This window comes from Sarcophilus harrisii, chromosome 1 (assembly GCF_902635505.1).
Source record: "Sarcophilus harrisii chromosome 1, mSarHar1.11, whole genome shotgun sequence".
Lineage (NCBI taxonomy): Eukaryota > Metazoa > Chordata > Mammalia > Dasyuromorphia > Dasyuridae > Sarcophilus > Sarcophilus harrisii.
Genome location: NC_045426.1, coordinates 343,861,458 through 343,888,549, shown reverse-complemented (window position 1 = coordinate 343,888,549; position 27,092 = coordinate 343,861,458). Strand labels below are relative to the sequence as shown.

At 40.3% G+C, this 27,092-nt stretch overlaps 2 protein-coding genes across 4 annotated transcripts in view; one reads left to right on the top strand and one right to left on the bottom strand.

The window, feature by feature from the left end:
- Window positions 1-232: 232 nt before the first annotated feature.
- On the top strand, window positions 233-4,812 carry LOC100920182 (tryptase). Its single transcript, XM_012543253.3, has 6 exons — window positions 233-340; window positions 521-581; window positions 1,700-1,910; window positions 2,577-2,815; window positions 3,946-4,109; window positions 4,243-4,812. The coding sequence occupies exons 1-6, from the start codon at window positions 338-340 to the stop codon at window positions 4,399-4,401; spliced, it is 837 nt and encodes a 278-aa protein (XP_012398707.1). The 5' UTR covers window positions 233-337; the 3' UTR covers window positions 4,402-4,812.
- A 12,477-nt stretch (window positions 4,813-17,289) lies between these two features.
- Window positions 17,290-27,092, bottom strand: part of CACNA1H (calcium voltage-gated channel subunit alpha1 H) — a 394,566-nt gene continuing 384,763 nt past the window's right edge. For all 3 annotated transcript variants that reach the window (XM_031945752.1, XM_031945753.1, XM_031945754.1), the window contains 2 exons: window positions 22,381-22,559; window positions 17,290-21,622 (listed from right to left, as the gene is read on the bottom strand). In XM_031945752.1, coding sequence (XP_031801612.1) covers window positions 20,426-21,622; window positions 22,381-22,559 — 1,376 coding nt within the window. In that variant the 3' untranslated portion in view covers window positions 17,290-20,425. The remainder of the gene's footprint in view (window positions 21,623-22,380; window positions 22,560-27,092) is intronic.

Sequence of the window (27,092 nt, the reverse complement as noted above, 5' to 3'; positions counted from 1 at the left end):
TCCTATACTGTTCAGGTTTCCCAGGCATACAGCAATGAGATCAGCACAATGGCTCTGTAGACCTTCAGTTTGGTAGTCAGTCAAATATCTTTTATCCCACAGTTTCCTCTGGAACCTCCTAAATACTGAGCTAAGCCTGACAATGTGGTCACATTATCAGTGTGTCGTTATCCCAGGGAAATATGCTGCCAGGGTAATCATATATACTTCCTTCTTCCTTCTTTCCTCATCCCCACCCTTAGAGGAGAGCTGAGCTCCCCTCCTTTCTCTACTTCCTGATTTTGGGGGATAAGTAGGACGCTGACTGAGGGGGAAGAGAGAGCAGAAGAAGCTGACCATGGTAAGGATGCTGCTTCCCTCCTAGCCTCTGGCTGCCAGGTCTCTAGCTCCCCTGCTATGCCCAGAAAGGTGGCACATTGAAGATCTTCTCTGCTCCATCTATTTCCTTACATCCAGTTGTCCACCTCCTCTTCACTCTTTGAAGATTTCTATCCTCTCTTTTGTCCCATTCTTCCTCTAGGAGCTGTTTTGGCTGTTCCTGACTCTTCCTTTTCTGGAGACCTCAGTTTCTATGCCACAAGGTGAGCCATTTATCCTTCTACTGGTCCTTGAGATCCCTCTGTGTCCTAATACCACACTGAACCATGATAGTAAGTTGCTCATGGGAGAATATGATAAAGCTACAGTTGAGTTCTGGGGAGAAGAAAAAAATCTAGTTGCTAGTAGACTGAGCCCCTTGAAGTAGTGGTAGCCTGTGGTGCTAGCTGTGTGGATCTAAGGACTTGATCTCCCTCAGCCTTGTTTTAGTCATATATGAGAGAAGGAGAATCACAATGTTTACCTGTTTGGTATCAAGTAGGAAATTTATAAATTCATATTTATACAGTATCGTAGGATTAAGATCATGGGAGAAGAGCTGGAAGAGGCTGACCTTAGAGGCCATCTAGTTCAACCCTTCATTTTTTAAATGTCCAGGTTCCCCAAGAGTGATGAGAGACCAGTCAGGTTACTTCCAAAGCCTTTTCAATAGACTGCGTCATCCTATGTAAATGTCTATCACTGATATGATGTCTATTATTATTGTTGGGATGCTAGGTGGTGCCATAGTGAATAGTGCTGTTTGTCCTTGGTTATCAAGGAAGACCATGACTTCAAGGAGATGATGCTGTGAGATGCAAGTGAATTGGACTTACATGAGGGTGGGCTGGGAAAGGTCACCTAGCTCAGTTTTCTCTCCAGAGCCATCTGGGTCCAGGGACCAGATATAGATTAGGACAATTGGAGTGTATCGTGCACAGAGCACTGGACCTGAAGTCAGGAATACTCCTTGTCCTGAGTCCAAATCTGGTCTCAGACACTAATTGGCAGTATGGTTCTGGGCAAGTCACTTAACTCTATTTTGGTTGACCCAGTTCCTTATCTGAAAAATGAGCTGGAGAAGGAAATGGCAAACCGCTGCAAAATCTCTGCCAGGAAAATCCCAGATGGTGCCATGAAGAGTTAGACCACATCTGAATAACATCAAATTATTATTGTTGTTTTTATTTATAATATTCTCTTAAGTGTGGGCTTAACTGTGGACCTCAGTATAGAATTGGAGGCTATAGAAGGGTGACTTGGAGGAAATAAATGGAAGGAAGTGGTCACTGAATATGATATTTGAAGTCCAGGGAGGAGAGATAAATGCTTGGGTTTACAGGACTGCAGAGGCTTCTTCCACCAACGCATCTCTCCTGGAGGGCAAGGGCTCAAATCATTGGGGGTGAGGAAGCCCCAAAGAAGGAATGGCCATGGCAGGTGAGCCTGAGGGAGCAGGAAGATTATGAGGAAGAAGTATTTTGGAAGCATTTCTGCAGTGGTTCGCTTATTCACCCCGAGTGGGTATTGACTGCAGCATCCTGCTTTTCCAAGTAAGTCAGTCACCTGCATTTGGTTCAGCTGGATAATTGTTAATGGATTTGGTGGGATGTGGGCTGGGAGGTGAGAGAACGGAGTAAGATGGGATTTAGGAGTCAAGTTGTGAGACCAGATTCTTACTGACTCATTGAGAGTAAGGCATTTCTGTTCTCTAGACTGTTACTTTTCTTTTCAAATAGGGAAATGTCCTGAATTTTTCCTTTGTGTGAGACAGACAGACAGATAGAGCTAGAGACAAACAAAGACAGAGAGACAGAGAGATAGAGACAGACAGAAACAGAGACAGAAATAAAGAGAACCAGAGACAGAGAGAAAGGACACATAGAGACAGAAAAAGAGAGACTGATAAACACACACAGAGAAACAGAAAGACACATACACACAGAGACAGAGATAGAGGCAAAAGAGAGACAGACACAGAGATGAAGATAGAGAGACAGAGAAAAAGAAACAGAGTCACATAAATGGAAAATTTTGCCTCTGTTGTAGAGGAGAGAAAACGGAATAGTGAGTAAATCCTAGAAGACTTAAGTCCCCAGATCCATGAGTGGGAGCTCTTGTAGGCTAGGAATCAAGGAGTAGGGTTGTGTCCTGAGGCAGCCAAAGCCTTGCACTCCCAACCTGGTAACCCCTAAGGAACTTTCTTCTGCTTTCTCCAGTGTGGAACCTTCCAGCTATAGGGTCCAACTAAGGGAGCAACATCTGTATTATGAAGACAATTTGATGTCCTTATCCAAGATTGTGGTCCATTCCAACTTCACTTTTGAAAATGAAGGTTCTGACATTGCCCTGCTAAAGCTCACGGAGTCTGTCCAGTTTTCCAATCAAGTCCAGCCCATCAAGCTTCCTGCTGCCTCGCAGAACTTCTCCAACACAGAGTGCTGGGTGACTGGCTGGGGTAATATCAGTTCTGAAGATGAACAATCTCTACAGGAAGGATGCTACCTCCTGTGTTTTTTCTTATATTTCCTTTTTTGGGGAGCTGGTCCAGGGTCAAGACTCAGAATGCTAAGGACTAGGAGAAGGAGCAGAAAAGTTGGGGGAAATCATTTCTTCCCCTTCTTTAACAAGATAATTGTCCTGGGCTTTGCAAATCTCAGGAGATTCTGGGGGAATCCCCTACTGCCGCACCTATGTTTAGTCTGTTGGTTTGGGTCATTTGATGTCTAAACAATAGCATAAGCCTCCAAGAATGCAAACCCCATGCAAGTCCATAGGAAAGATGCAAGGATTAGAAATCAACAAAAAAATAATCATTCAATCAATGAAGCATTTATCAAATACTTACCATGTTCCAGGCACTATGCTAAATGCTAGGGATAAAACAAGAGGAAAAAAAAAAACAAGTGCAACAACAATAAAATGTAGTCTGGATCCTGAAGGAACTTTTATTCTAGGCAACACGCTATTTCTATTTAAGATACATACAAGGTAAAGGTAATATAATATTAGAGAGAAGACAACAGTAGGGAGAATTTGGAAGGCTGGGATACCTCTTGCAGGCATCTTGCACAAGGTAGGATTTGAACTGAATCTTGAAGGAAGCTAGAATAGCTAGAAGTTGAGCCAAAGGAAGGAGAACATTTTACATATTTGAGACAATCAATGAAAAGGCACAGAGTCTGATAAGATGCTCTCAAGAATACTCTGAGGCATTCCAGGAGGCACCAGTGAATAGCAAATTTAAACAATACTATTTATACTGACTCAACAACTAGAGCTATACCAGGGAGGGCCAATCAACCAACCAACAAGCATTTACTAAACAATTAGCAGTTCTGACTTTTGGTCTCAGAGTTCCTTCACACTTTAAAATTATTGAAGACTCCACACAGAGTTTTTGTGGGTTATACCTTTTGATATTTACCCTACTGAAAATTAAAATGTCTAATATTATGAATATAGCTTTGACTTTGAAGAGCCTTTGAAAGGGTCCCTGAACCTTCCTTTGAGAAACTCTGGATTAGATGATCCCTAATGTTTAAGTAATAAGTCTATCTCCCTATGATTTTATACTTTCCTTTATAGAAATTCTGTCCCCACCATTCTCCCTGAAGCAAGTGCAAGTCCCCATTTTTGATAATCATGACTGTGACCGGCTTTACCACAAGGTTTCTACCACTGCTGAGTCCACAAGGATAATTCCTGAGGATATGATATGTGCTGGTAAAAAAGGACATGACATCTGTGAGGTAAGGGCCCCCGTGAGTTTCTTCCTCTCTTCTCACTGCTTTCTCCCAGGTGCCCAGATTGCTTGCCAAAGTTCTCTTTTGGGCATCTCTTATTTTTTTTGGCTAAATCAGCAGTTTCTGTTCTCTCTTTTAGGGGGATATTGGATCACCTCTTGTGTGTAAGGTTGAAGACTCTTGGCTTCAGGCTGGTGTAGCAAGCTGGGTAGAAAATTGTGGCGAAAGTTCCAACCGCCCTGGAGTCTACACAAATATCTTAAAATATTTGGATTGGATCCAGAAGAACATTCAGTGAACTTTGGGTTCAATTTCTCCTCACTCCCTTCCTAATCCTGGACTCTGAATCTACTGTAAAGCCAAACAAAACCTTTTCCATATTTCCCTATTTTTCCTGACCCATGCTACATCCTAAAACCTTGGCTTGCAGTTAGAAACCTGAGTTCTAGTTCTTTGCCCTCATGTTGGTTCCATGTATGACCTCAAGAAAATCCCTTCTTTGGTGTGATCCCCATTTTCCTCCTCTATAAACCAAATTGTGGGAGGTTTTGGCTCTGACATTATATGATTTAGTGAGCCTATTCAACTTGGACATTGGGGAATTTTATTTTTGCAGGGGAGTGATTTGGAGGACAAGAAAGAAGAAGGGGAAGTTGGTTGGTCTACATGGCATTATATATATCTCATTAAACTGTCTGCAAAATCTTTCTGCGCTGTAATCTGTATATTTTCTTTGAATTGGCTTTGTCTTTGATGAAGATAGCCAGAAAGAGCCAGAAATTAGAGGAAATTACTGAGATTAATCAAAAGAACATTCAGAAAGGCAATTTTTTGCTTGACATATCCTGATAGTCTATTTATGGGATATTTTGGGGAGCTGATGAGAGCTGTGAACTTGGTCCTCTTGGCTATAAGCAACTTTTCTCCAGTCCCCAAAGGAAAAACTACCCCAATATGGTCCAATTTCTCAGTGCCACACAGTAGAAAAACAATATAGACTTTGATAAAGGGGCTAGCTGTGCTTTAGCAGGGATCATTCATTCTTGGGGCTTCAGTTTTCTCTGAAAAATTAGGGGATGAAACTGAGGAAGCTGTGGATCTCCGGATCCATTTTTGCTGAAGTGCCTGGCTTCACTAAGGAGTGAGACTGCCTACAGTCCATGGTTAGATAGATGTCTTTTTTTTTTCTTTTTTAACAGATTGGCTGAAGATACTTTTCCAAATAATTTTGGGACTTCTTCAGTACTGAGACGTCAAGAAGGAGGTGAAGCTAAAATTTTGCTGATTCTGCTCCCTTTTGCTCTAGGGACAAGGCTGGAGGATATGACTCCAGACTGTGACAGGAGGGATTCAGATTAGGCAAAAAAGATGGTTTCCCACAGACGTCTTTGTCAGGGCTAGGCTAAGAGGCAGTGAGAATTTTTCTTTTTGTGGGGGGAGACCGTAGATCTGAGGAGTTTCCTCTGGGAGGGATGAATTGGGAAGAGCTGACTGACAGATAATATCTCCAGCCTCCAATACTAATCAAAGATGGGGGAAATAATTGTGCATTATTCAGGACTTTTGCTTGAAGGCTTCCTCTTCTAGGAATTTTTCTTTCCTTTAGTGTCCCAGACTATAGCAAGATTTTATTCTTCTAGTGCCATGCATTGTATCCTCCTAGCAATGGTTGAGTGAGAAGCAAAGATCCATGAGGCATTTCTAGTTTTAAGGGAGGTCTCTTTTTCTGGAAAAGGCCAAAGCCCTGGTATATTATGTAATGGATTAGGAAAACTTATCAAGTTGATTCCCTCTACATTATCTGAATTTAGTCCATCATACAATTAGCACCTTATTAATTTTTTCCTGATCACCAGGCAGCATGGCAAAGAAGATAGAGGTTGCTGTTGTTGTTTATTAGAGGACCAATGACATTAGGAAGATGATATCTTGACTTGTAAGTGAATTGGATTTAAGTGTTGTGCAAAGTCACCAGCTTCACTCTCTCCTCCAGACCCATCCACTGTCAAAACATAGATCAGAATGACTGGAGATGGCAATCTCCAGTGGCAATCTCCTTTCAAAGTTAAGGTCTTTCCCAAATTTCAGTTTCTCTGAAGGAACATCCCAGCAGTGATTACGACTAGGCAAGAAATGTGGCAAAAAAGACCCAATTTTACCTGCTCAAAAAAGAAAAAAATTCAATCTGGGAGGGGTTTCTTATCAAATCCAGCAGGTTTTCTTGTCAAAAGAGAAACAATTGCTATTCATATTCACTCTGAGGCATCAAAACCCTAATAATGACCAAGCAAGTCTTGTACTGGTACCTATTGGTGGCCAATTAGTGAGAGCCTGAGTAATTTGGATTTAAGGAAGAATCAAGAGCTCCATTGGAATCCTAATGGGCTTCATCAAAGAAAATGGGTTTTCTAATGCTTTATTTCAAGAAATTATAAATAAAATTACCTGGGGGCAAACTAGTTAATTGTCCCATTTTTTAAAAAATAATTGAATAAATAGGGAAAGAGAGAAAAAAGATCCAGTCTGTAAACTTCACAATATCTTGTGAGGATTCAGCCATCAAAACTTATATTCTTTAGGGCAGAGTGCCCACAAGTAAGGGTATGATTCCCTATGTGGATGGAGGGAAAGGAGGAAGAGAAGGGAGAAAAGAGAGGGATGTAAAAGAAGAAAGGAAGGAAAGAAGGAGGGAGGGAAGGAGGGAAGGAGGAAGGAAGAAAGGAAGGAAGGAAGAAAGGAAAGAAGGAAGGAAAAAAGGAAGGAAGGAAAGAAGGAAGGAAGGAAGGAAGGAGGGAGCATTGCCTAAATGTAATATAGCCAGTTGGGTGGCCATTGGGGAAGCTACTCCTTCTCCTCACAGATTATTGTTCATCCTTCATTCTCCAAGAGGAGCAATGACATCAAGAAGGTGATATCTTGACTTGCGAGGGAATTGGATTGAAGTGAGGCTGGGCTATGCAGTCTCTAGCCTTATTCTCTCCTCTGGACCCATTTTCTTCTGGGTCCAGGGGCCAGATGTAGATCAGGATGACTGGAGAATAGAAGTCTTAGGATCAGTAAGAATTAGTTCAAATTCTTCTTCAGACAGCTACTACCTGTGTGACCTTGGGCAATTATTTTTAGTTGTCTAGCCATCAGTTTTCTCATTAATAAAATGAGGGGATTTACAGCCCTCTTGGGGTGTTCTAAGGTCCCTTCCAATTCTAAATCTATGACCAGAGACTTGAACTTCATGATGTATCTTCTTGCTATGGATTGTACTGAGTACTTTGTAGCACTTGCTAATTTTTAAAAACCAAAGCAAGTCAAAATGACGAAATGTCAGAGCTGGAAAGGGTACTAAAAACCATATAATTCAATCTCTTCATTTTACAGAAGGGAAAACTGATGATCAGGGGGCTAGCTGATCCTCCTTGGCCAAGATTATCCAGTAGGATTTATGTGAGAATGAAGACAGACTTAGCCCACCCTTCTCCTTTTTTCAGGCTCTCTCTTCTTCCCTGCCCCCATAACACTATACTGCTTGATGCTGTGTTATGGAAGATATTGGCAGAAGCACAGGGACCCTGCCTCTTCAAGATGCTTAAATAAGGGTAAAGTGTCATTAGATATTAACAACTGCAAACCTTAGGTTCTTTCCTTCTCAGTCTTTTCCCAGATGTGAGACCCCCAAGAATTATGCATATCTTTTCTTTTCTTTTCTTTTTTTTAAATTTAATAGCCTTTTATTTACAGGTTAAATGCATGGGTAACTTTACAGCATTAACAATTGCCAAACCTCTTGTTCCAATTTTTCACCTCTTACCCCCACCTCCTCCCCCAGATGGCAGGATGACCAGTAGATGTTAAATATATTAAAATATAAATTAGATACACAATAAGTATACATGACCAAACCGTTATTTTGCTGTACAAAAAGAATCAGACTCTGAAATATTGTTCAATTAGCTTGTGAAGGAAATAAAAAATGCAGGTGGGCATAAATATAGGGATTGGGAATTTAATGTAATGGTTTTTAGTCATCACCCAGAGTTCTTTCTCTGGGCGTAGCTGGTTCAGTTCATTACTGCTCCATTGGAAATGATTTGGTTGATCTCGTTTATGCATATCTTTTCAACAACGTGGGGTTTCAAGACAATTCCCATAGACTCAAGATGCAAAAAGCTCTCATCATCCCAGAGAAACTATGGAGATTGAATGTGGATCAAAGATTAGTATTTTCATCTTTTTGTTATTGTTTTTTGTTTGCCTGTTTTTTTCTGTCTTGTATTTTTTTCCTTTTGATTCTTGTGCAGCATGACAAATATGGAAATATGTTTGGAAGAATTATATGTTTAACCTATATCGGATTGCTTGTTGTCTTAGGGAGGGGTGAAGTGGAGAGAAGAGAAAAATTTGGAACACAAAGTTTTTCGTTGAACATTATCTTTGTATGTATTTGGAAAAATAAAATGTCATCTTAAAAAAAGAGTTATGTGTTAAGTTGAATTGGGATTTGCTACTTTTCTATTCTTTAGATAATCACTGAGTTGGAAGGGAGAAAGGATCCTAGAGGTTATCTAATTCAACTTTTCCTTGAACTTTTCTATATCACTAGAAGCCTCTCTATATTACTGGAACACAGTGGACAAGTATAAGGAAGGAAGGAAACAAGTATTTATTAAATACTTACTATATGCTAGATGCTTTATAAATATTATTTAGTCTTCACAAGAACTCTGGGAGATAGGTGCTGTTATTCCCATTTTACAGTGGAGGAAACTGAGGCAGATAGCAGTTTAAGTGACTTGCCCAGGGACTCACAGCTAGTGTCTGAGGTTAGATTTGAACTCAGGGCTTTCTGACTTTAAGTTCACTGTACTTGTGGCTACCTCTTATCTAGTCCTCCACTTGAAGGTCTTTGAGGGATGATCAATTCACGAATTCCCCAAACAACCAATTCCTTTTAATATAGCTTTTGCTGTTAGGAAACGTTTACTGCATCTGCTATATAATGGGAAGAGTATTGATTTTGACTCAGGGGGTCTGGGTTCAAAAACCAGTTTTGCCACATATTCCCTGGGAGAACTCAGGCAAATTGGTAAACTTTTCTGGGTCTTGATTTTTTCATCTGCAAAGTGGGAGGGAAAAGGAGGAAGAGTCAGATTAGATGGTCTTTCCAGCACCAAATCTATGATTATGTGTCTAAAATAAATTTAATGCTGCATAATTTCTATCTACTGTTCTTTATTCTAATCAATCATATATTTATGACATATTTACTATATGTGAGGTACTCTGGATACAAAGATAAATATCCTGAAGGAACTTATATTCTATTAAATGATATAACCTGTACAGATAGAGTCACAGGTAACATGTACAAGGTTGTGACAAGGTGATTTTGGGGAGAAGTAGCTTGGGGTGGGGGGAGGGATGAAAGGCAGCTTCATGTGGAAGGGGATAATTGAGCTGAGTTTGGATAGATGCCAAGTATTCTAAGCGGCAGAGTGGGAGAAGGAGGGAGCACTTACTTTTTAATGACACAGGGCAAAGATACTGACATTAAAACTGGAGTGAGAGAGGACAGCAAGGACATAAGTTTGACCAGAACAGAGAGTGTGTGATGGAACGCATTGTAGAATAAAACTGAAGAGACTGCTGGGGGCCAGGTTGTGAAGGGCTATAAATACAGAGGAGTTTATATATGTCTTGAGGTAATAGGGGTTCACATAAATGGTGTAGAGGCAACTGGGTGGGAAAGCAGACAAAGCGCAGGACCTGGAGTTGGGTTGAATTCAAATCTGGCCCTAGACATTTACTAGTTGTGTGTTCTTGGGCAAGTCATTTTATTCCATTTGTCTTAGTTTTCTCAATTGTAAAATGAGTATTATAATAATACCTGCTCATAGGAATGTTGTGAAGATGAAATGAAATATCCATAAAAATCTACAAAGCCTAAATAAAATGCTTTTTATTTTCAAAATTTATGTAAAGATAGTTTTCAACATTTACCCTTGAAAAACTTTGTGTTCCATTTTTTCCTCCCTTCCTTCTACTCACCCCTTCCCCTAGAGATCAAGTAATCCAATATATATTAAACATGTGCATTTCTTCTATACATATTTTCACAATTATCATCCTGCTAATAATTAAGAAGGCTTTATGTCTTTTTGATTTCTGATCAAGAGTTCTGTCCACTGTATTTCTATCCACTTTATCATCCAGCTTCTCTTGTTCTCTCTAAATCTTCTTTTCTTTTCTCAGTGTCAAACACATCCTTAGCTTCTTCACCTTGTTCTCATGTGGTCTGACTTGGAGTCCCTTCATCTTTCTTGTTGCCCCCCTCAACATTTTCTTTAATTAGTCAAAGTCCTCCTGAAGCTTCCTATTTTGAGTAGGTCATAATATGGTTCTACCATTATCTCTCTGGTCTTGTATGCCATGTTTCTCTTCATTCTGCTTCAATTTGTATGAACTTTTCCAGCTGCCATACACAATAGCCGACTCAACTTGGGTCTGTAACCCTCTAAAACCTCCAGATCTTCTGAAGATTAATCAATCAATTGGTAAAATAAAATCAATTGGTCAAACTTCTGTCTAAGCAAGCCTTCTTCATCTTGCCTCTGGGAAATAACTTTTTGAATTTACATGAGATTCCCCATTGACCCCAATTAAATAACTTTTGATTTGATGGTCAGTTTTACCTTGGAACCCAACTGTCATTCACATTGCTGACTTCCCCCCCAACTTTGTGTCATCTGCAGAATTGCTAAGCTAAAATACCACTTTCCCTTTATTTACCTGATTGCTAAAAGCATTAAGTGGCACAGAGTAAGCATAAGTTTTTCTGGGGTGTCTACAAGAGATGTTCTTGACATTGAGCCATTCATGTCTTCTCTTTGCAGTTTGTCATTCAAGCTATTTTGAAGCAACCTAATTGTTCCATCATATAGCCTGTGGACATCTTCATCTTGTTAACAAACACAAAAGGCTTTGGAAAATGCTTTGATAAGATCTAAGTAGATGTCTATACAATATCTCTCTCTCTAATCCATCAATCAGTCTAATAAACTTATCAAAAAAAGGAAATAAATTGATCTTTTCTTTATGAAATAGTGCTGGCTATTTGTGATTACTGCTGTTTTTTTGAGATGTTCTCTAATTAACCCTTTAGTGCTTCATTCCTTTTAAAAATTACTGTTTATGATTTTTGGGGATTGAATCTACCTATCTTACTCACTCTTCCTTTCTAATCCCCTCTCTCTTTCCCTCTTCCTCTCCCTCTAGGCTAGAAGTACCATGGCTTCTTGTAGGTTCAGTCCTTTTACCAATCGATACAGGAACTTTGACCTGTTCCATTTATGACCTGAGCTTATTTGCTCTATTAGGCAGCTTGATTCCCCATTGATCCTCATCATACTGGTGCTTGATTTAGCATGGACACCCGAGTAACTTAGTGCATTGTAGCCTGGTATCCTGAGCTTTAGTGATCCACTAGTCTTCACCTCCTTGGTTGCAGGGATTACAGCTGTATACCATCATGCCCACTAGCCTCAACATTACATCAAAAACATTTTTAGGAATCCAGATAAGAATCATTGGCTTACAGTTTTCAAAATACATGATCTTTAAAAAAGAGCTATTTATACTTCTTCAGTCCTCAAACATAGAACGCTGACAGGTGATTGATTGGTAATCATATACACTACTTCTTTCAATAATTTATCTGGGATTTAATTTATCTGGGCCTATTGATTTGAACTGATTAAAGGTAGCTAGCTTCTTTTTACTCTTTTCTTATTTAGTTTGGGTTCTTTGAGAATGAAAGATAAGTAACAACAACAACAACAAGGGTTTCAATTATCAATTGTATATTTTCCTTCTTTCCTTCATAAGAGAAAAATCATTTTCTATGGCAGAAAAAAGAGGCACAAAATAAGACTGGAATTCTCTGCACTTCTCTCTGCAATCTGTCATAAATAGGTCATCCACTTTGAGAACAAGTCCTATCCTTTGCAGAACCTGGGCTTTTTATCCAGCCTTCACCACTTTCCTAAGCTTCAGTCTCACATTTCCAACTGCTTATGGACATCTTGAACTGGATGTCTTATTGACAGCTTCAATTCAACATGTCCCAAATTGAAATCATTATCTTACTTCTCCCTTTCCTCTTTCAAACTTACCTATTACTGTTGAGGATACTGCCATCTTCCCAGTAATCCAGACTTGCAACCTTCATGTCATCCTTGACTTCTTGCTCTCTATTATATCTAATCTGTCCATTATATGTACTTCTTTCCTTTTTCTGAACTCTAACACCACTGCTATCACCTTGATATAGGTCCTTGTCATCTCATATCAAGACTATTGCTCTAACCTTCTTATTGGTCTCTCTGCTTCAAATCTTTCCCCATTCCATTCCATTGTCCATCAAGGTATTGAAGTGATCTTCCTAAATCACAGGTCTGACCATATTATTCCCCTAGTCATTCTCTCTTGCCTTCAGGATTAAATATAAAATTATCTCTTTGGCTTTAAAATTTTGTATAACTTGGTCCTTTCTTATCTGTTATTGGTGGTCTTTCCTCTTCTATTATTATAATCATTGTGTAATTGTTTTCCTGGACTTGCTGACTTCATTTTGCATGAGTTCATACATCAGGGCTTCCAGACATTTTTAGGTCATGGACCCTTTTGGCAGTCTGGCAAAACTGATAGACCTTTTCTCAGAATAATGGATAATGTTTTTAAATGCATAAAATAAAATAGATAGGCTCTTCCCACTGACCACTTGGAGAAAATATTAGAATGTTAATAATGTTAATGAGTCCAGAGTCCATAAAAGCTGAGGAAAGGTTTCAGGCTCCTTCCATTACAGGTAGAATTCATAGCCTTGATTGTTTTACCTACATTTCTTCCCTCTCACCCTCACTCCCTTACAACTAAGATCAGGAACAGAATTAGTCTTTTCTTGGGTTTTAGACAGGAGTCAAGGTAGTTCTTTCCTCCCTTTTTCTAATCATAAATTCCTCAAGGGAAGGACCCAGGTTTATTTTTCTAGTTTTACTCTTCTAGACTTTGGGAATGGAAGGACTTGTTCTAATTAGCTCTCCATCAATAAGGTGCAAGTGGTGGAAGGGTTGATGTTGAGTGAGAAATGATTAAAAAAGGAGCTAGACTGATGCTGAGTGAAATGAGCAGGACCAGGAGATCATTATATACGTCAACAACAATACTATATGATGATCAATTCTGATGGACCTGGCCATCCTCAGCAATGAGATGAACCAAATCAGTTCTAATAGAGCAGTAATGAACTGAACCAGCTACACCCAGTGAAAGAATTCTGGGAGATGACTTTGAACCACTACATAGAATTCCTAATCACTCTATTTTTGTCCACCTGCATTTCTGATTTCCTTCACAGGCTAATTGTACACTATTTCAACGTCTGATTCTTTTTGTACAGCAAAATAACTATTTGGACATGTAGATACATATTGTATTTAACTTATACTTTAACATATTTAATATGTATTAGTTAACCTGCCATCTGGGGGAAGGGGTAGGGGAAGGAGGGAAAAAGTTGGAACAAAAGGATTTACAACTATCAATGCTGAAAAATTACCTGTGCAAATATCTTGTAAATAAAAAGCTATAATAATAAAAAAAATAAAAAAGGAGCTAGACGTTCTTGAGAGAGAGCAGAGAAACATCTTCCATGAACAGGATTGGGACATAATTAGAACATGCATGCTACATGTATAACAAAAATATCTATACTCTTTGACTTGCTAGATATATTCTTCAAAGAGGACATTGATAAAAAGAAAGGCTTCATTTCTCCCCAAATAGTTAAAGTTGTACTATTTGTGGTTCAAAGAATTAGAAAAAAATAGGGCCGCTGGGTGGCATAGAATCAGGAAGCCCTGAGTTCAAATGTGGCCTCAGATACTTACTAAGTGTGTAACCCTGAGCAAGTTGCCTCAGTTTCTTCATGTGTAAAATAAGATGGAGAAGGAAATGGGAAACCATTCCAATATCTCTGCCAAAAAAATGCAAATGGGGTTATGAAGTGATGGACATGTTTGAAATGACTGAACAACAACAAATGCCCTTGGATTGTAGAATGACCGTGTAGTATATGAATGTAATGGAATATTATTTTATTGTGAAACATGTAGAAAATGGTGAATATAGAAAATATTGGAAAGATATATAAAATAATGAAACATGAAGTAAATACAGCCAGGAATATAATCTACTCAATAGATACAAGTAGAAAGAATAACCACTACAAAATAATTGAAACTAAATGTTGAAAGAAGATATATCAATCTTGACCCTCCCAGAAGAGATAAGAAGACAGCTCCCTCCATTCTTTTGAGGAATTGCAGATCCATGATGTGGTAATTTTTTTCAGTGCAATAATTTTTGTTGAATTTTTTTTCCTTTTATGGGAAAAATCCTTATAAAGCATGGTTCTCTGGGAGGAAGCAGGGAAGGAATACAAGGGAAATGTAGAAATGGAGGCAATGTAAAAATATGTCAACAAAGATCTATTTTTCAAAAGAAAGTCTAGCTTTTGTGTTATTTCTAAACATTCTCCTGGCCTTTGGGCATAATAATGCAGATGTGAGCTCATCAGGATAGAGCACAATGGAACTGTGGCCTCTCTTTCTATGTACTCTATCAGGGAGTGTCATCTATGTTTCTAGTAGATTTTTTTGGCCACCACATCACACGACTAACTCATATTTAGCCTGTCATCTGCTAAAGTCCCTAGATCATTCTCACATGAACTTTTGTCAGTTCACATCTTTCCCATCCTGTTCATTTTATTTTTTTGAATCCAAGTCTAGGACTCAACATTTATTCCTATTAAATTTTAACTTACTAGATTTGATCCTATATTCTAATCTATTGAAAATTTGAACATATCATACAATATATTGTCTCTGTCTCCCCAGGATTAGCTGTCTTCCAGCTTCCATTGCAAACTTGGTGAGCATGTTCTTCCTATCCATTCAAGTCGTTGACTATCTCCATGAAGAGTCCACTAGAACCTAGATTCTTTCCTAATCTTTGGCATAAATGTCCACTCTGACATATTTGTGATGTTATGCTTTGTTTGATCTGATGGGTCATTGTCTGCATTGGATGGAACCATCTTAAACATTCCTTGGATATTGCCTATTATCATATAATACCAGTAATATAACAATAAGCAGTATTTGTAGGCTCCACACTTCTCATATAATATATCATGACTTATTTCCCTAGCTACTAAGAAAACACTTTCAGAATCCTTGGAACTTTGATGACTGGTGGATGAAGCCATCTAGGATCAGTCCGAGAACCAAGGCATCTTTGCATTAGCTCAATCTTCTCTGGGAAACTGACTCTAGGTGACTCCTTGCCCTAGAGAAATTAGGTGATTTGTGTTGAGACTTTAGTGTTCACATTGTAGAATCTTCCTTAGAGGAGCAAAGAGGAAAGAGACCTCTAGGAGGAAAGACTTGGGAATTAGAAAATGTGGGCTCCATTTTTGTTTCTGTCACTTATTAAGTGACTTTGAGTTAATCTCTGGAGTTCAATTTCTTTTGCAAAAAAACTCCCCCCCCAAAAAACAAGAGATTGGTTTATATAAGATTGATAGCTTTTTAATAGCTCTAACCTTCTATGATTCCACTTGATGGTAGTAGATCTGACCTTGAGGAACAGATAGAAATTCCATAAGAGACAGAAAACCTGTTGTTCACCCATTAAGCGTCTACCAGAGATGTGGAAATTGCTATTTGAAGAGTAGTAAAAGACATAGAAAGGAAAAGGGAAAAGGACCAGCTGGTTGCATGTGCTGAAAACCAGAGCACAGTAGGAGGAAAGCACAAGGAAGGAGAATGGAGAGATGTAGGTGGGCCTTGTGCTGTTCTTGCTTGGGATCCAGAGGGTCCTCATTCTAATCTCACCTCTTGCTATTTTGCTGGGATGCTGGGGACTTTTCATACTTTTCTTTACCCATATTTTTTTTTCCTCTAGAGAAGAGGGAGTTAATGTTTTGGTTAGGTCAATAGATAATTCATGAAAAAAAAAAAAAACGTCTATTGCTCTGTAACTGTCTGTCTGCAAGCCAGATTACTTAACTCTAGATCTTAATTTTATCATGTGTAATGCAAGAGAATACCAGCCCCACTGACCTCACGTGTGTACTGTGAAGATTTCAGAGATAGAACTCAGAGTCTTGTCCAACTTCTACATGAAGCATGAAATATGCTTTATACATCTCGGACAAATGGTCAAATCTCTGCTTGAATACCATGAAGGATGGGGAATTCCCTACTTTCAAAATATTCTACCCCATTGTTGGGAAAATCTTCATTAGGTTGAGTCTAAATATGATTCCTGTAATCTCCATTTATGGTCTTAGGTTTTTCTCCAGTGCCAAGTAAACAAGTTTGTTTCCTCTTCTGTAGTTCTATAAGTATTTGCAATCTAAGGCATTGCTCCTAAGTCTTCTTTTCCAGGCTAAAGATCCCCAGCTTCTTCAAATGAATCTTTTCTGACAATTTTGAGTTCTCTCAATTGTCCTTCTCTGGTTACCTGCCATCTTGTCAAAGACTCTATTAAAATGAGAAGTCCCAAAATGAACATAATGAATCCACTAACTATAACTTTCCCAGAGCAAAAAAGAGGCTCTCACTTCCTCAGCTCAGATTAGATTTTGTTTGAGATGGACCAAGATCAGTGGAACATTCTTAGTTATGTCACGTCATCAAGTCACATTCAGCTTTTGGTCAATAAAAATCCCAGGTCCTTTACATATAAATTATTATCTAGCCTTATCTCTCCCATTCTGTGCTTGCATAATTGATTTTTTGAACCAAAGTAGCAATTTACATTTGAGATAATGAATAGCAAAACTCTTTACCAACATCAGAGTTGACATCCATTAAACTTAACATTTATTATGCACTTACTTTGAGCAATATTCTATATTAGGCATTGATATAAAGGTACATAGAACATATTTTTTGCATAAGGAGCTTCTAATCTAAGCTAAGAAAGGAAAATCTAAGGAAAAGATATGTATGTATGTATACATACTCTTGCCCAGCTAGGAAGTGTTAGGTGTCTGAGGCCAGATTTGAGCTCAGTCCTAATTCCAAGGCCAGTGCTCTATCCACTGTACTATGGCAAGCCTTCCAACTCTACTGCAGAGGCGTGACTCCATTGGGCTGTTCACTTTGTTCAAATAACAAATGTACGCTTGCTAAAAAAATTATTTTACGGAGAACTCACATATGGCAGGCATTCACTCTCAAGGTCTCTCTTAAGAACTTTAGAATCAATTTTATGATATGGAAGCCACTGGCTCAGGACTGCCTAGCATGGAGTGCTGGTACTGGGCTCTATGAACAAAACAGAAGTTAATTAGCTCAGAAAAATGGGAGATACACAAAGTTATCTATTTGTTATACATTGTAACTAGACTCTAACATAGGGATGCCATCTTGGTCCTCTTTGAGAATGAAGGATACAAACACCAACCAGCTTACATGCTCTATTTATCAATCTATCATCTAATGATCTATCCAAAAAAACTATGATTTAAGAGAGAATGAAATAAATGCAAGAGGGATGCTGAAGTGATATAAAAGTGAGTTACAGGTAATGGCAGGATATTAGTTCTGGGAGATTCCAAGTTTCAACACCCCATCCAATTCTTTCCCCCCTTTATTCGGGCTCATCCATGAGGCCCTGGGGTATTTATTTTTCCTGTTTCCTATCACAGGCATTTCCCCTCCTATCATTTGGTAGCCAAGGCTAGGGAGGAATTGCTACCTGGCTCCACATTTTATCCCTTCAAATGGACTGGAGTGCTGGTGGAGAAAATGTTTGCTTAGCAGCTGCCAGGTTCGAGTGTCACAACTGCTTAGGGTCTTTGGCTGCCTCCCCTTCAGAAACCATGTTTTATTGGAAGAGCCAGAGAAACGAGTGAGAATTCCTAGGTTATACCAGGTAAGGCTTAGAGGTCTGCTTTATCAAGTAAGCTAGTAAGGTTTTTTTTTCCTGTCCTTTCCTACCTCCTAAAACTGGATTAATGTTCATTCTTTGGGAGTAGGATGGGAATGGTGGGAAAAGACCACAGGATCACAGATTTAGCGCTCTAAGGGATCTTAGAGGTCATTCACTCCAACTCCATTTTACAAATGAGGGAACTGCCTAGAGCAGTGACATTCAAGATCATATAGTGAATGGAAGATTTAGGATTTGAACACAGATCATCTGATTCTTAATTCATGGACAACCTTTTGCTCTTGTGTCCCAGCACTTAATACAGAGCTTGGCATACAGTAGGTGCTTAATAAATGTCTACTGGCCTACTTTCCACTATATGGAGTTGCCATTATTCCTTATGGTACTCTATCCATGTTTGCTGACTGAATGAACTGATGAGTGAATGACTGAAAAATCCCCTGACTTTTCTTAGATTTCAGCACTTAGGTTTGGGACAGAGCAGAGACGGCATCAACATTTTTAGCCGAGCCCAGGTCTGTGGGGGAACACAGGACATCCCACCCTTTCAACTTAGAAATTCAGTCCACACTTCCAGTTTATATAGTTTAATACATGTGAAACAAGATACATTTTTCTCGTTTGCATAATGAATGCATCAATAACAGACGGTACAAGGTGAATGCATGAATATGAGGCGTCTGGGGATTATTGGCAGCTGATGGCTGATTGCAGAGAGTACCATAATGCTAGGTGGATTATCATTGTGTTTGTCATCATTATGATCAGGTTCTTTTTCTTTTCTTTTTTCTTCTTCATAAAACAACAACTTTCTATGGGTGAAACCATTATATGGAGAGGGCTAGAATGGTAAGTAAGATATTTCTCCAAGGGGTGGAGAAAGAGCAGGACTAGGGCACATAGAGGTTAAGGTCAGCTAGAAGCTTCTTAGAGGCCCTATGCTACTCGCCAATGCACACCTTCATGGACACTTGTGGTCATTCTTGGGCATCACCTTCCCCCCAATACTGGAGAGGAACTGTGGTAGGGAGGAGAGACTGTGTGTGTGTGGGATGGGGCTGAGGTGGGGAGAGGTGATAGAGGAGAACTGGAAGAACCATTATCCTTCCTCTGCCTTGGTTGTTGGAGAAGGCAACATGAGCTTAAATGATCACCAAAAATGGGACCCAGGACAAATGTGTTCAATCTTTCCATCTGGTGCCAATAACTTACTATGACTACAGCAAACAAAATATATTTCTTCAATAATTTAACATTTATTCATTTCTATTCTCCCTTAACCTGCCTCCCCTTCTCCACCCTCTCATCCCCCCTCCACTTTCTCCAAGGTCCTTCGGCCCAAGAAACTAAATTTGAGTACATCTTTTCAGATTATTGCAACATTTAACCTGAATTGGTAGGAGGAGAAAATGTCAAATAAAACACCAAAAAGTCACACATACTATGGGAAGATTACTTGGGGATGGGGAAGGGACAAGAAGAGTGAAGGATGAAGAAGGAAGGGGATGATGCTATATTATTGCCCTAGACAGTAGTGGTTTGGTTATCCCCAGAGGGAAGACATGATGTGTCTCTAAAGTATGAAAGCAAGAAAGACTCGAAGAGAGAAAGGAGACACTCAAAAAGGTCCCCTGAAGTTGAGAAGATGACAAGAAGGGAATGGGAAGGGCAAAGGAAGAAAGAGAAAATGAAAAGAAATTCACTCCCACATTAAACACAAGGAAACACCACTTAGTTGTGGAAGGAGGTTAATGGCCAACATTTTGGATTATTCTCTATAAAAATATGTGCATTATGAAGACAGATTTTTTTTTGTCGTTTTCTTTTTTTATCTCACAAATACATTATTTCTATTTATAGAACTGCTGATATACAGACACTGTACAGCTCACGTCGCCCGGGCACTTTCACATACTGTGTCATTTCTACACAATAAGGTGCCATCTAGAGGCGGAAAAAAATTAAAAAAAAAAAAAAGAACCCAAACCTGAATCAATGTGATTGAGGCTTATGGGGGGCAAAAAAGCGACTTCCCTGTACTGTTTCCAAAAGAAAAAAATGTTTGCATTGCCCTCCCTGCCCCCTGGCTGGGATCGGCTCCAATGGTAGGCCCCACTGCCTGGCCCTCCTGCCAACCTACGGGGTCATCGCCCCGGCCTGGGCCCGGGCCCTGGGCAATCCCAGCTCAGCCCAGCTCTGCCAGAGTGGGGCTGCATTCTTGCCATCCCCTTCTCTCCCCCTCCCCTGCTGGGCATGGACCTAAATCTGAGCATCAAAGCCCTTAGTGACACCCATCCCCAAAGCTATACTGGTTCATCTATTTGGTCATCTGTAGTGGGTGTTGTGGGGGGTGGTCCTGACTTCTTCAGGGGGCTTTTGGGAACAGTGAGGAGGAGTTCCTGGCCTTTCTCAGGAGGGTCTCCGGAAGATTTGAAATGCTCTGTTTTTTGGAGTTCCACAGGAGTTGTTGCCCCCGCGGGGGACTCTCCCGCCTCTGGTCGGGAGTTGGCGGCCATGGGCTGGCCACTGTCCAAAAAGTGACCACCACCTGGAGAGCCTGCATCTGGCAACTCAAAGGAGAAGTTGGGAACCATTAGAAGCTCCGCCCGGCACTGGGCCGGGACCCGCCACTCCCCTTTGGGGGGCATGTCGGCCCCACTTGCCCCACTCTCTCCCTGCTCCAGGGAGTCCCTGTGGGAGGCTGCGGGAGTCAGGGTCACCTCACAGGATGGCGTCCTCCTCCTCAGAGTAGTCGCACTGCTCTCGGACACCGAGGGGCGGGGAGCCAGGGTGCCCTCATACTCTGCGGGAGGATCAATGGAAATACAAGGGGGGCTCATCTTCTTCTTCCTTCGTACCCCTGGAGCAGGCTCAGTCTCCACTGGACAAGATGCCCTGGCCTTTTTCTCCCCAGACTCCTCATAGATGCTCTCCCCCTCACTGATGGAGGAGCAGACCTCCACGGAGTGTCGCCGCTGGTCGTCGGCCCAGTCAGGTTTGTCCAAGAAGCCCTGAGCGTCCACGCTGTAGAACTTCTTCAGGTCTCTGTCCAGCCCGCCGCCTCCCACATGGCCCTCACTGGGGGAAGCCGAGGGCTTGCGGGCCGGGGAGGAGAACGTTGAAGCCGAGTGGCTCCGCGCCTCAACCTGGGGCTTCCAAGCCCGCACCGAGCTGTTAATGTGACTCACCTCCTCATCAGCTGGGTCTGAGGTCTCAGGGTCTGTGGGAGAGTCTCTGCTCTGTCCGCTGGGTCGCTTGGCAATACTTCGCTGGCCAAAGGTGTGCTTACGGGTACGGACACTGGCGGGGCGGGAGTGGGGGGAGGAGGTCGGAGAGCGAGGAGGGGTCCCAGGCAGGGAGAGGGGGGTGAGGCACATCAGGGAGGCACCCAGGGTGCCTGCCAGGCCCCGCTTTGGCTGAGTGTTCTCACTGGGCTCCCCTGTAAGGGTGTCCCTGGAATCTGCAATCTGGCCTTCAAGGGAATCAGTCCGCAAGGCTTCCTGTAAGTCCAACATAAGATGATAGGCAGGTTAGGGGGTATCTTCCTGGGGCTGTCCTGGGGGAGTCAAGGGGAGCCTCATGTACCAAAGCTGTTCTCTTCAGTTGATCCCGGGAGCAACTACCCATATCCAGGATAAACTACCATCGGGGTCTCCCTAGGGTATTCTGCTCTATAGCTGAATGTTGCCCACTTCAACCTGTGATTCAGAATGTGGGATTCAACTTTGTAGATGCACAGACCCCCCAAAAGAAAGCTGAAGACCCGGGGTGATGTAGGAATGAGTAGTATGTTCTGAGGATCTTATGGTCAACAATATAATCTGGGGACAGATTCACTCAGAATCCAGGAGATTTGGAATCTAGAAAAGTAAGTAACTCTAGATTGGGGATGAATTGGGGGAGGTATCAAGAAATCTGGATTCTAGCCCCAGTTCTGCCCCTAATTCACTACTGTAGAAATGTGCACTTCATAGAATCAAAAATCCTTGGAGACAAAAGAGACTTAAGCTACTTAACCGTCAGGGCCTTTAATTTCCTCATCTGTGAAATGGTGATAGTTCTTTCTCTGTCTCTTTCCTTTTCTCCTTCTCTCCCAGAACTATTGTGGAGATCAGCTGAGATACTTTATAAAGTGCTGGACCCATAGATGGAATGAAGGCAACCCCCAAATCCCCCCAAACAAAACAAAATCCCAACAACCCAAAAACTTTAGATTAGGTGGCTGGAGGGAGAGAAATCATAGCCAATGGCTTCCTACCTGTCTACAGAGCAGTCTACTCAGGCTGGGTGACCTTGGAGTACTTTGTGAGGACCTTGGAACCTCAGTACTGGCAGAAAGGGAAGGCCCAGGTGCAGCTGACAGAGATGCATTTTCCACTGGGACTTGCAGGGATGAACAGGATTCCATAGGCTGAGAGTGAACAGAAGTAACTGAACCTAGAAATGGAGGGGAAATACAAAAAATGGCAAAAGCCGTCCTACATGTACAGGAGCAAGACCTTGGAGCAGGGTCTTTGAGATGAAAAAGGTGAGAAGTTACTATGGAGCCAGGGTAGGGCTGAAACCGGGGTTGAGTTAAGGCTCAGTTTGGAAGTAGGATCAGGGTTTGAAGCCTGGGATGGAGGTTAGATGGGAAACAAAGAAGTTGGATGTCTGAGCTAAGGTTGAAGCGATCAATTAATTGGAGCCAGAAGGCAACAGTGGTCTGAGTCTTTGAATACAGTGTCCAGTGCCCTGGCACTAAGTTATATGCATTACCCTTTACCTAAATATAATTTGGTCAGCTGAAACTAAGAAAGTGTACCTGCCATCTATGACCCCCTAAATCATATTTTAAAATCTAACATGTATATCATCTTTTCCTAGACTACTGTGAGTGCTCTTGGAAGCCCAGGCCTCCTTTTTTGTTACTTCTTGTCTTGTAAGCTCCCCAGGTACAGGGTATCCAGAACTGTTCCTTCCTTTTTTTTCCTAATGGGGAAGACTCCAAATTTAGGGTCCAGATCTGTTCTTTCTGTATCTCCCTGACTGTGAACTTCTCAAGTCTGAGTATTGGGTTGTTTCTCCTTTCCACTCCCTCCAATATGAGCTGTCTGAAGGTAGAGTTTAGGTTTTCTCTCTCTTTGCTCCCAAAGACTGTAAGTTTTCCATAATCAGGATCTGGGTCTGCATCTTCTCTGTCTTTCCCATGGTAACGCTGAACATAAAAATGGGTAAACAGGGATGGAGGTTAATATGGATCTATCGACAAAAGAAGAAACTGTCTTCTCTGTGTCGAGAAGAAAGTGGACAAACATTCTGAGTCCCCAAAATGCTCTCAGAAATATACCTGCCTTTTGGTCTTACCAACAGAAATGCCTGTTTCCATTTTTGACAAATAAGCTGTTTTTCCAGGAAGAAAAATTGGGGATAATAAGGAATTTGTTTGTTCAGGGAAATCTTGCTTTTGAGGCCGGGTCTTACATGAAGGAATGTGATCAGGGCCTGGGGTCTTGTGGGGCAGGAAATTTATGAGACTCAAAGGCATAGTCAGATTTGCAAAGATTTATGGACAAAAAATTTCAGATTCAAGTTCAAGAATTATTTGGGGATGGGGTGACCATCATGGGGTCATAGTTTATAAATTATTATCTATAAACTCTTGATGTTTTGAGTTGATGAAACAACTGGATAAGATGTTCCCTTTCCTTTTCTTTATCTCAGAAGTTCTCAAAGTGTGGTCCTCAAGATCAAAACTTTTTATAATGACACTAAGATAGTTTAGTTTATAATATGGCAATTATCAGTGGATATAATCTAAATAAACAAAAGCTCTTTGGGAGGGTTCCCAATAATTTTTAAGAGTGTAAAAAAATCCTGAGACCAAAAAGTTTGAAAACTTCCACTTTATCAGAATGATAGGTCCTCTGATTTTGGTTATATGGGAATGAATGGAGGAACACCCTGAGTGGATGAGGTCTGGCATGGGGTTGGAAAATTGACAAATGGGCTCTGGTACAGGGCACCTGGGTAGGCCAACCCATAACATTTCACTAAAAAGAAAGAGGTTATTTTTGATTTGGGTCAAGTCAGAGCTTGAGAACAGAGCTCTAGAAACTTGGAGAAATATAAAGGGTAGAGAACTTGATTCCTGCAGTTTGAGATATATTAAGAGAGATCAATGAACTTTATAGTCACCCAGCTTGTGATGCAGAAATTTCTTTCTATGTAATTTCTGTTATTTGTATCTTCTTATGTCTTAATATTTTTTTTCCTTTGAATCCTTAGAATTAGCATACAGAGATATTGAAGTGACTGATGAGTTCTCTGTTCAGTCACATCAATTTCTCCTTTCTTGCTTTTTAGGTTCATTTGCAATTATTAGATCAGAATGTCTTTTTCTGAGCTTCTCATTTTTCAAGTCAGCCTTCTCTTTAATAATTTCAGGATAGGATCCTATCAGTCCTTTAGAATTCTGTTTTCCCAAACTACATGTCAAACTATGTTTAGTATTTTTATGATAATGAACTATTAAAATGCCATGGTCATTGTGTCCCAAGGATTTTGTTATTTTTACTTCCTCAACTAGTTTTTCCTTATAGGAGTTCCCCCCATCGCATTTTCCATCTTCTGGAATTTAAAGATATCAGTAAAGCAAACCAAAGATTTCTCAGCGGTTCTCATGGTGGCAAAAAGGGATTTGAAACAGGTATCAAAACGCTATCTTGCCTCTGTTCCAGTTTGTTATCTGTATTGGAAACTCATTATCCATTTCTTCCATCTGGCTAGACAGTACATTTCCACTCTGTCATGTCAATTTAATCTTTCTTCTAACCATGATACTTCAGATTCGTGGATTACCATATTATTATATTGTTTTTCTCTAACATTCTACTCATTCTCCTGTAGACTGTGTTTCTGACTTCTCTGGAATATGTCACCATACCTGTGAAACCTCACCATGCCAGACCCCTTCTCCCTTTGATAAATTCAATCTAGAGGATTTTATTTTGGGATAGATCCAGGCCAGCTGTACTTCATTTCCCTCTTGAATATGCTTCTGGATCTCCTGGACTTTTCAACTATGCTCCCAAGCTGGTACATCCTCCTCTCCATCCTATCCTGTCTTGTTTCCCCCCATTTAATAGGGGGGGAGCATCTAATGCTCCTCGAGAGCAGGAACTATTTTTCTTTTTGTTTATATTTGTGTCCTTGGGGTTTAGCACAATCCCTAGCACATAGTAAGTGCTTAATACATGTTGTGTCATTGCTTTACTGTGTATATATAACTTGCTGTCTATTTGAATGTCTTTCTGTATTATGAAAATGACCTTGGGTTCTTGCAGTCTATGTCAGTAGAATAAAAAAGTCTGGCAGGTCCTCTTCAAGATGAAAAAGTTTTAAATATGGGCCCAGACATTCAGAATACGCCTATTTTCTGAGGAGCAGCCTAGCTAAATTTAGAGAGCTTATCACCAGATGGATGAGTTCCAGGTGATGGAGTTTACTGGCCATAGCAACTCATGAAAGGCAAAGATACGTGGATGAAGACCCAGATCCTTGTTTAAAGGGTCAAGATTAGATGGAAGGGTCTTTAGAAATCAAGTATAATCCTTTAATTTTTACAAATGAGGAAAATTAAGGCCCAGAAATGTGGTGATTTGCTCAAGGTCACAAAGGTATAGAATACTAATCTGTTACTTTTATTGTTTAATCTACTTCTTCTGTACAAGCTATACCAATATATTTACCCTATTATATCACAAGTTATCAACTGTCTCTGATACCTATCAGTGAATTTTTACTTCTTCTCACTCAGATCTTTAGTTTACTTCCTCCTCACCCCCTCAGTCAATTTACACAGAATACTATCATATAGGTATCTGAATGTGTAGGAACCATTTTAGTCTTTCTTCCTCATTACTGATTTGTAGACAGCTATTATTATTGAGTCATTTTGGTCATGTCCTACTCTCCATGCCCCATTTGAGATTTTCTTGGCAAAGATACTGAAACTGTTTGCCATTTCTTTCTCCAGCTCTTTTTATGATGAAAAAACTGAGGTAAATGATGTTAGGATCACATAGGTAGTATGTATTTGAGGTCACATTTGAACTCAGGTCTTCCTGAGGGTCAACCAGGGTTGATGCTCTAATCACTGTGCCACCTATTTGCCTTCATTTCTGGGCAGATTAGCATTACATTGCTATTTTTCTTCTTATGAGAGAAAGTGTAGTAAGGCAGAATAATAATAATAATAATAATAATAATTAGCATTTATATAGTGCTTTACAAATACTATCTCAATTTATCCTTACAACTCTGAGAGGTAAATGCTCTTATTATCCCCATTATACAAATAAGGAAACTAAGGCAAGCAGAGATTGAATGATTTGCCCAGGATCACAGTTAGTAAGTGTTTGAAGCTATATTTGGACATTTGTAGGTAGCTTCTACTTTTCCTTTCATCCTTATTTCATTTCACTTCATTCAGTTGCCACTACTATCTGCTACTATCTTCTTCTTCACCCTTGTCTCTCATGAAGAGGCAGCCCTTCTCGTCATGGCAAACTCCCCTATATGAATGAGAAATTCAACTTTATTTCATGTTCTCCAGTAGATTGCTCCTTTGATTATGCTCTCTCTCTGTCTCTGCCTCCTACATCTTCAATTCTCTCTGTTTATTGGCTTCTTCCCTACTGCTTACAAAATGCTGTCTTATCTTCAAAAAAGCCTCATTTGATCCATCCATCATTGCCATCTATCATCCTATATTTATTCTCTTTTATGACTCAACTCTTTGTAGACAACAGGCTATCTATAATTGATATTTCTACTTCTTTTTCTCTTCTTAAGTCTCTGTATATTAGCTTCCAACCTCATCCTTCACTAGAAAGTCTCTCCAAATAGAAAATTCTCCAAAGTTACCCATGATATCTTAATTGCCAAGTCTAAAGGCCTTTTCTTATCCTTTTTGACCTTTCTTGCTTC

What these genes read in the sequence shown, in the direction of transcription:
- LOC100920182 (XM_012543253.3), top strand. An exon ending in GCAGCATCCTGCTTTTCCAA is followed by an intron (nt 1,911 to 2,576) that starts GTAAGTCAGTCA and finishes TGCTTTCTCCAG; the next exon opens with TGTGGAACCTTCCAGCTATA. An exon ending in GTGCTGGGTGACTGGCTGGG is followed by an intron (nt 2,816 to 3,945) that starts GTAATATCAGTT and finishes TTTCCTTTATAG; the next exon opens with AAATTCTGTCCCCACCATTC.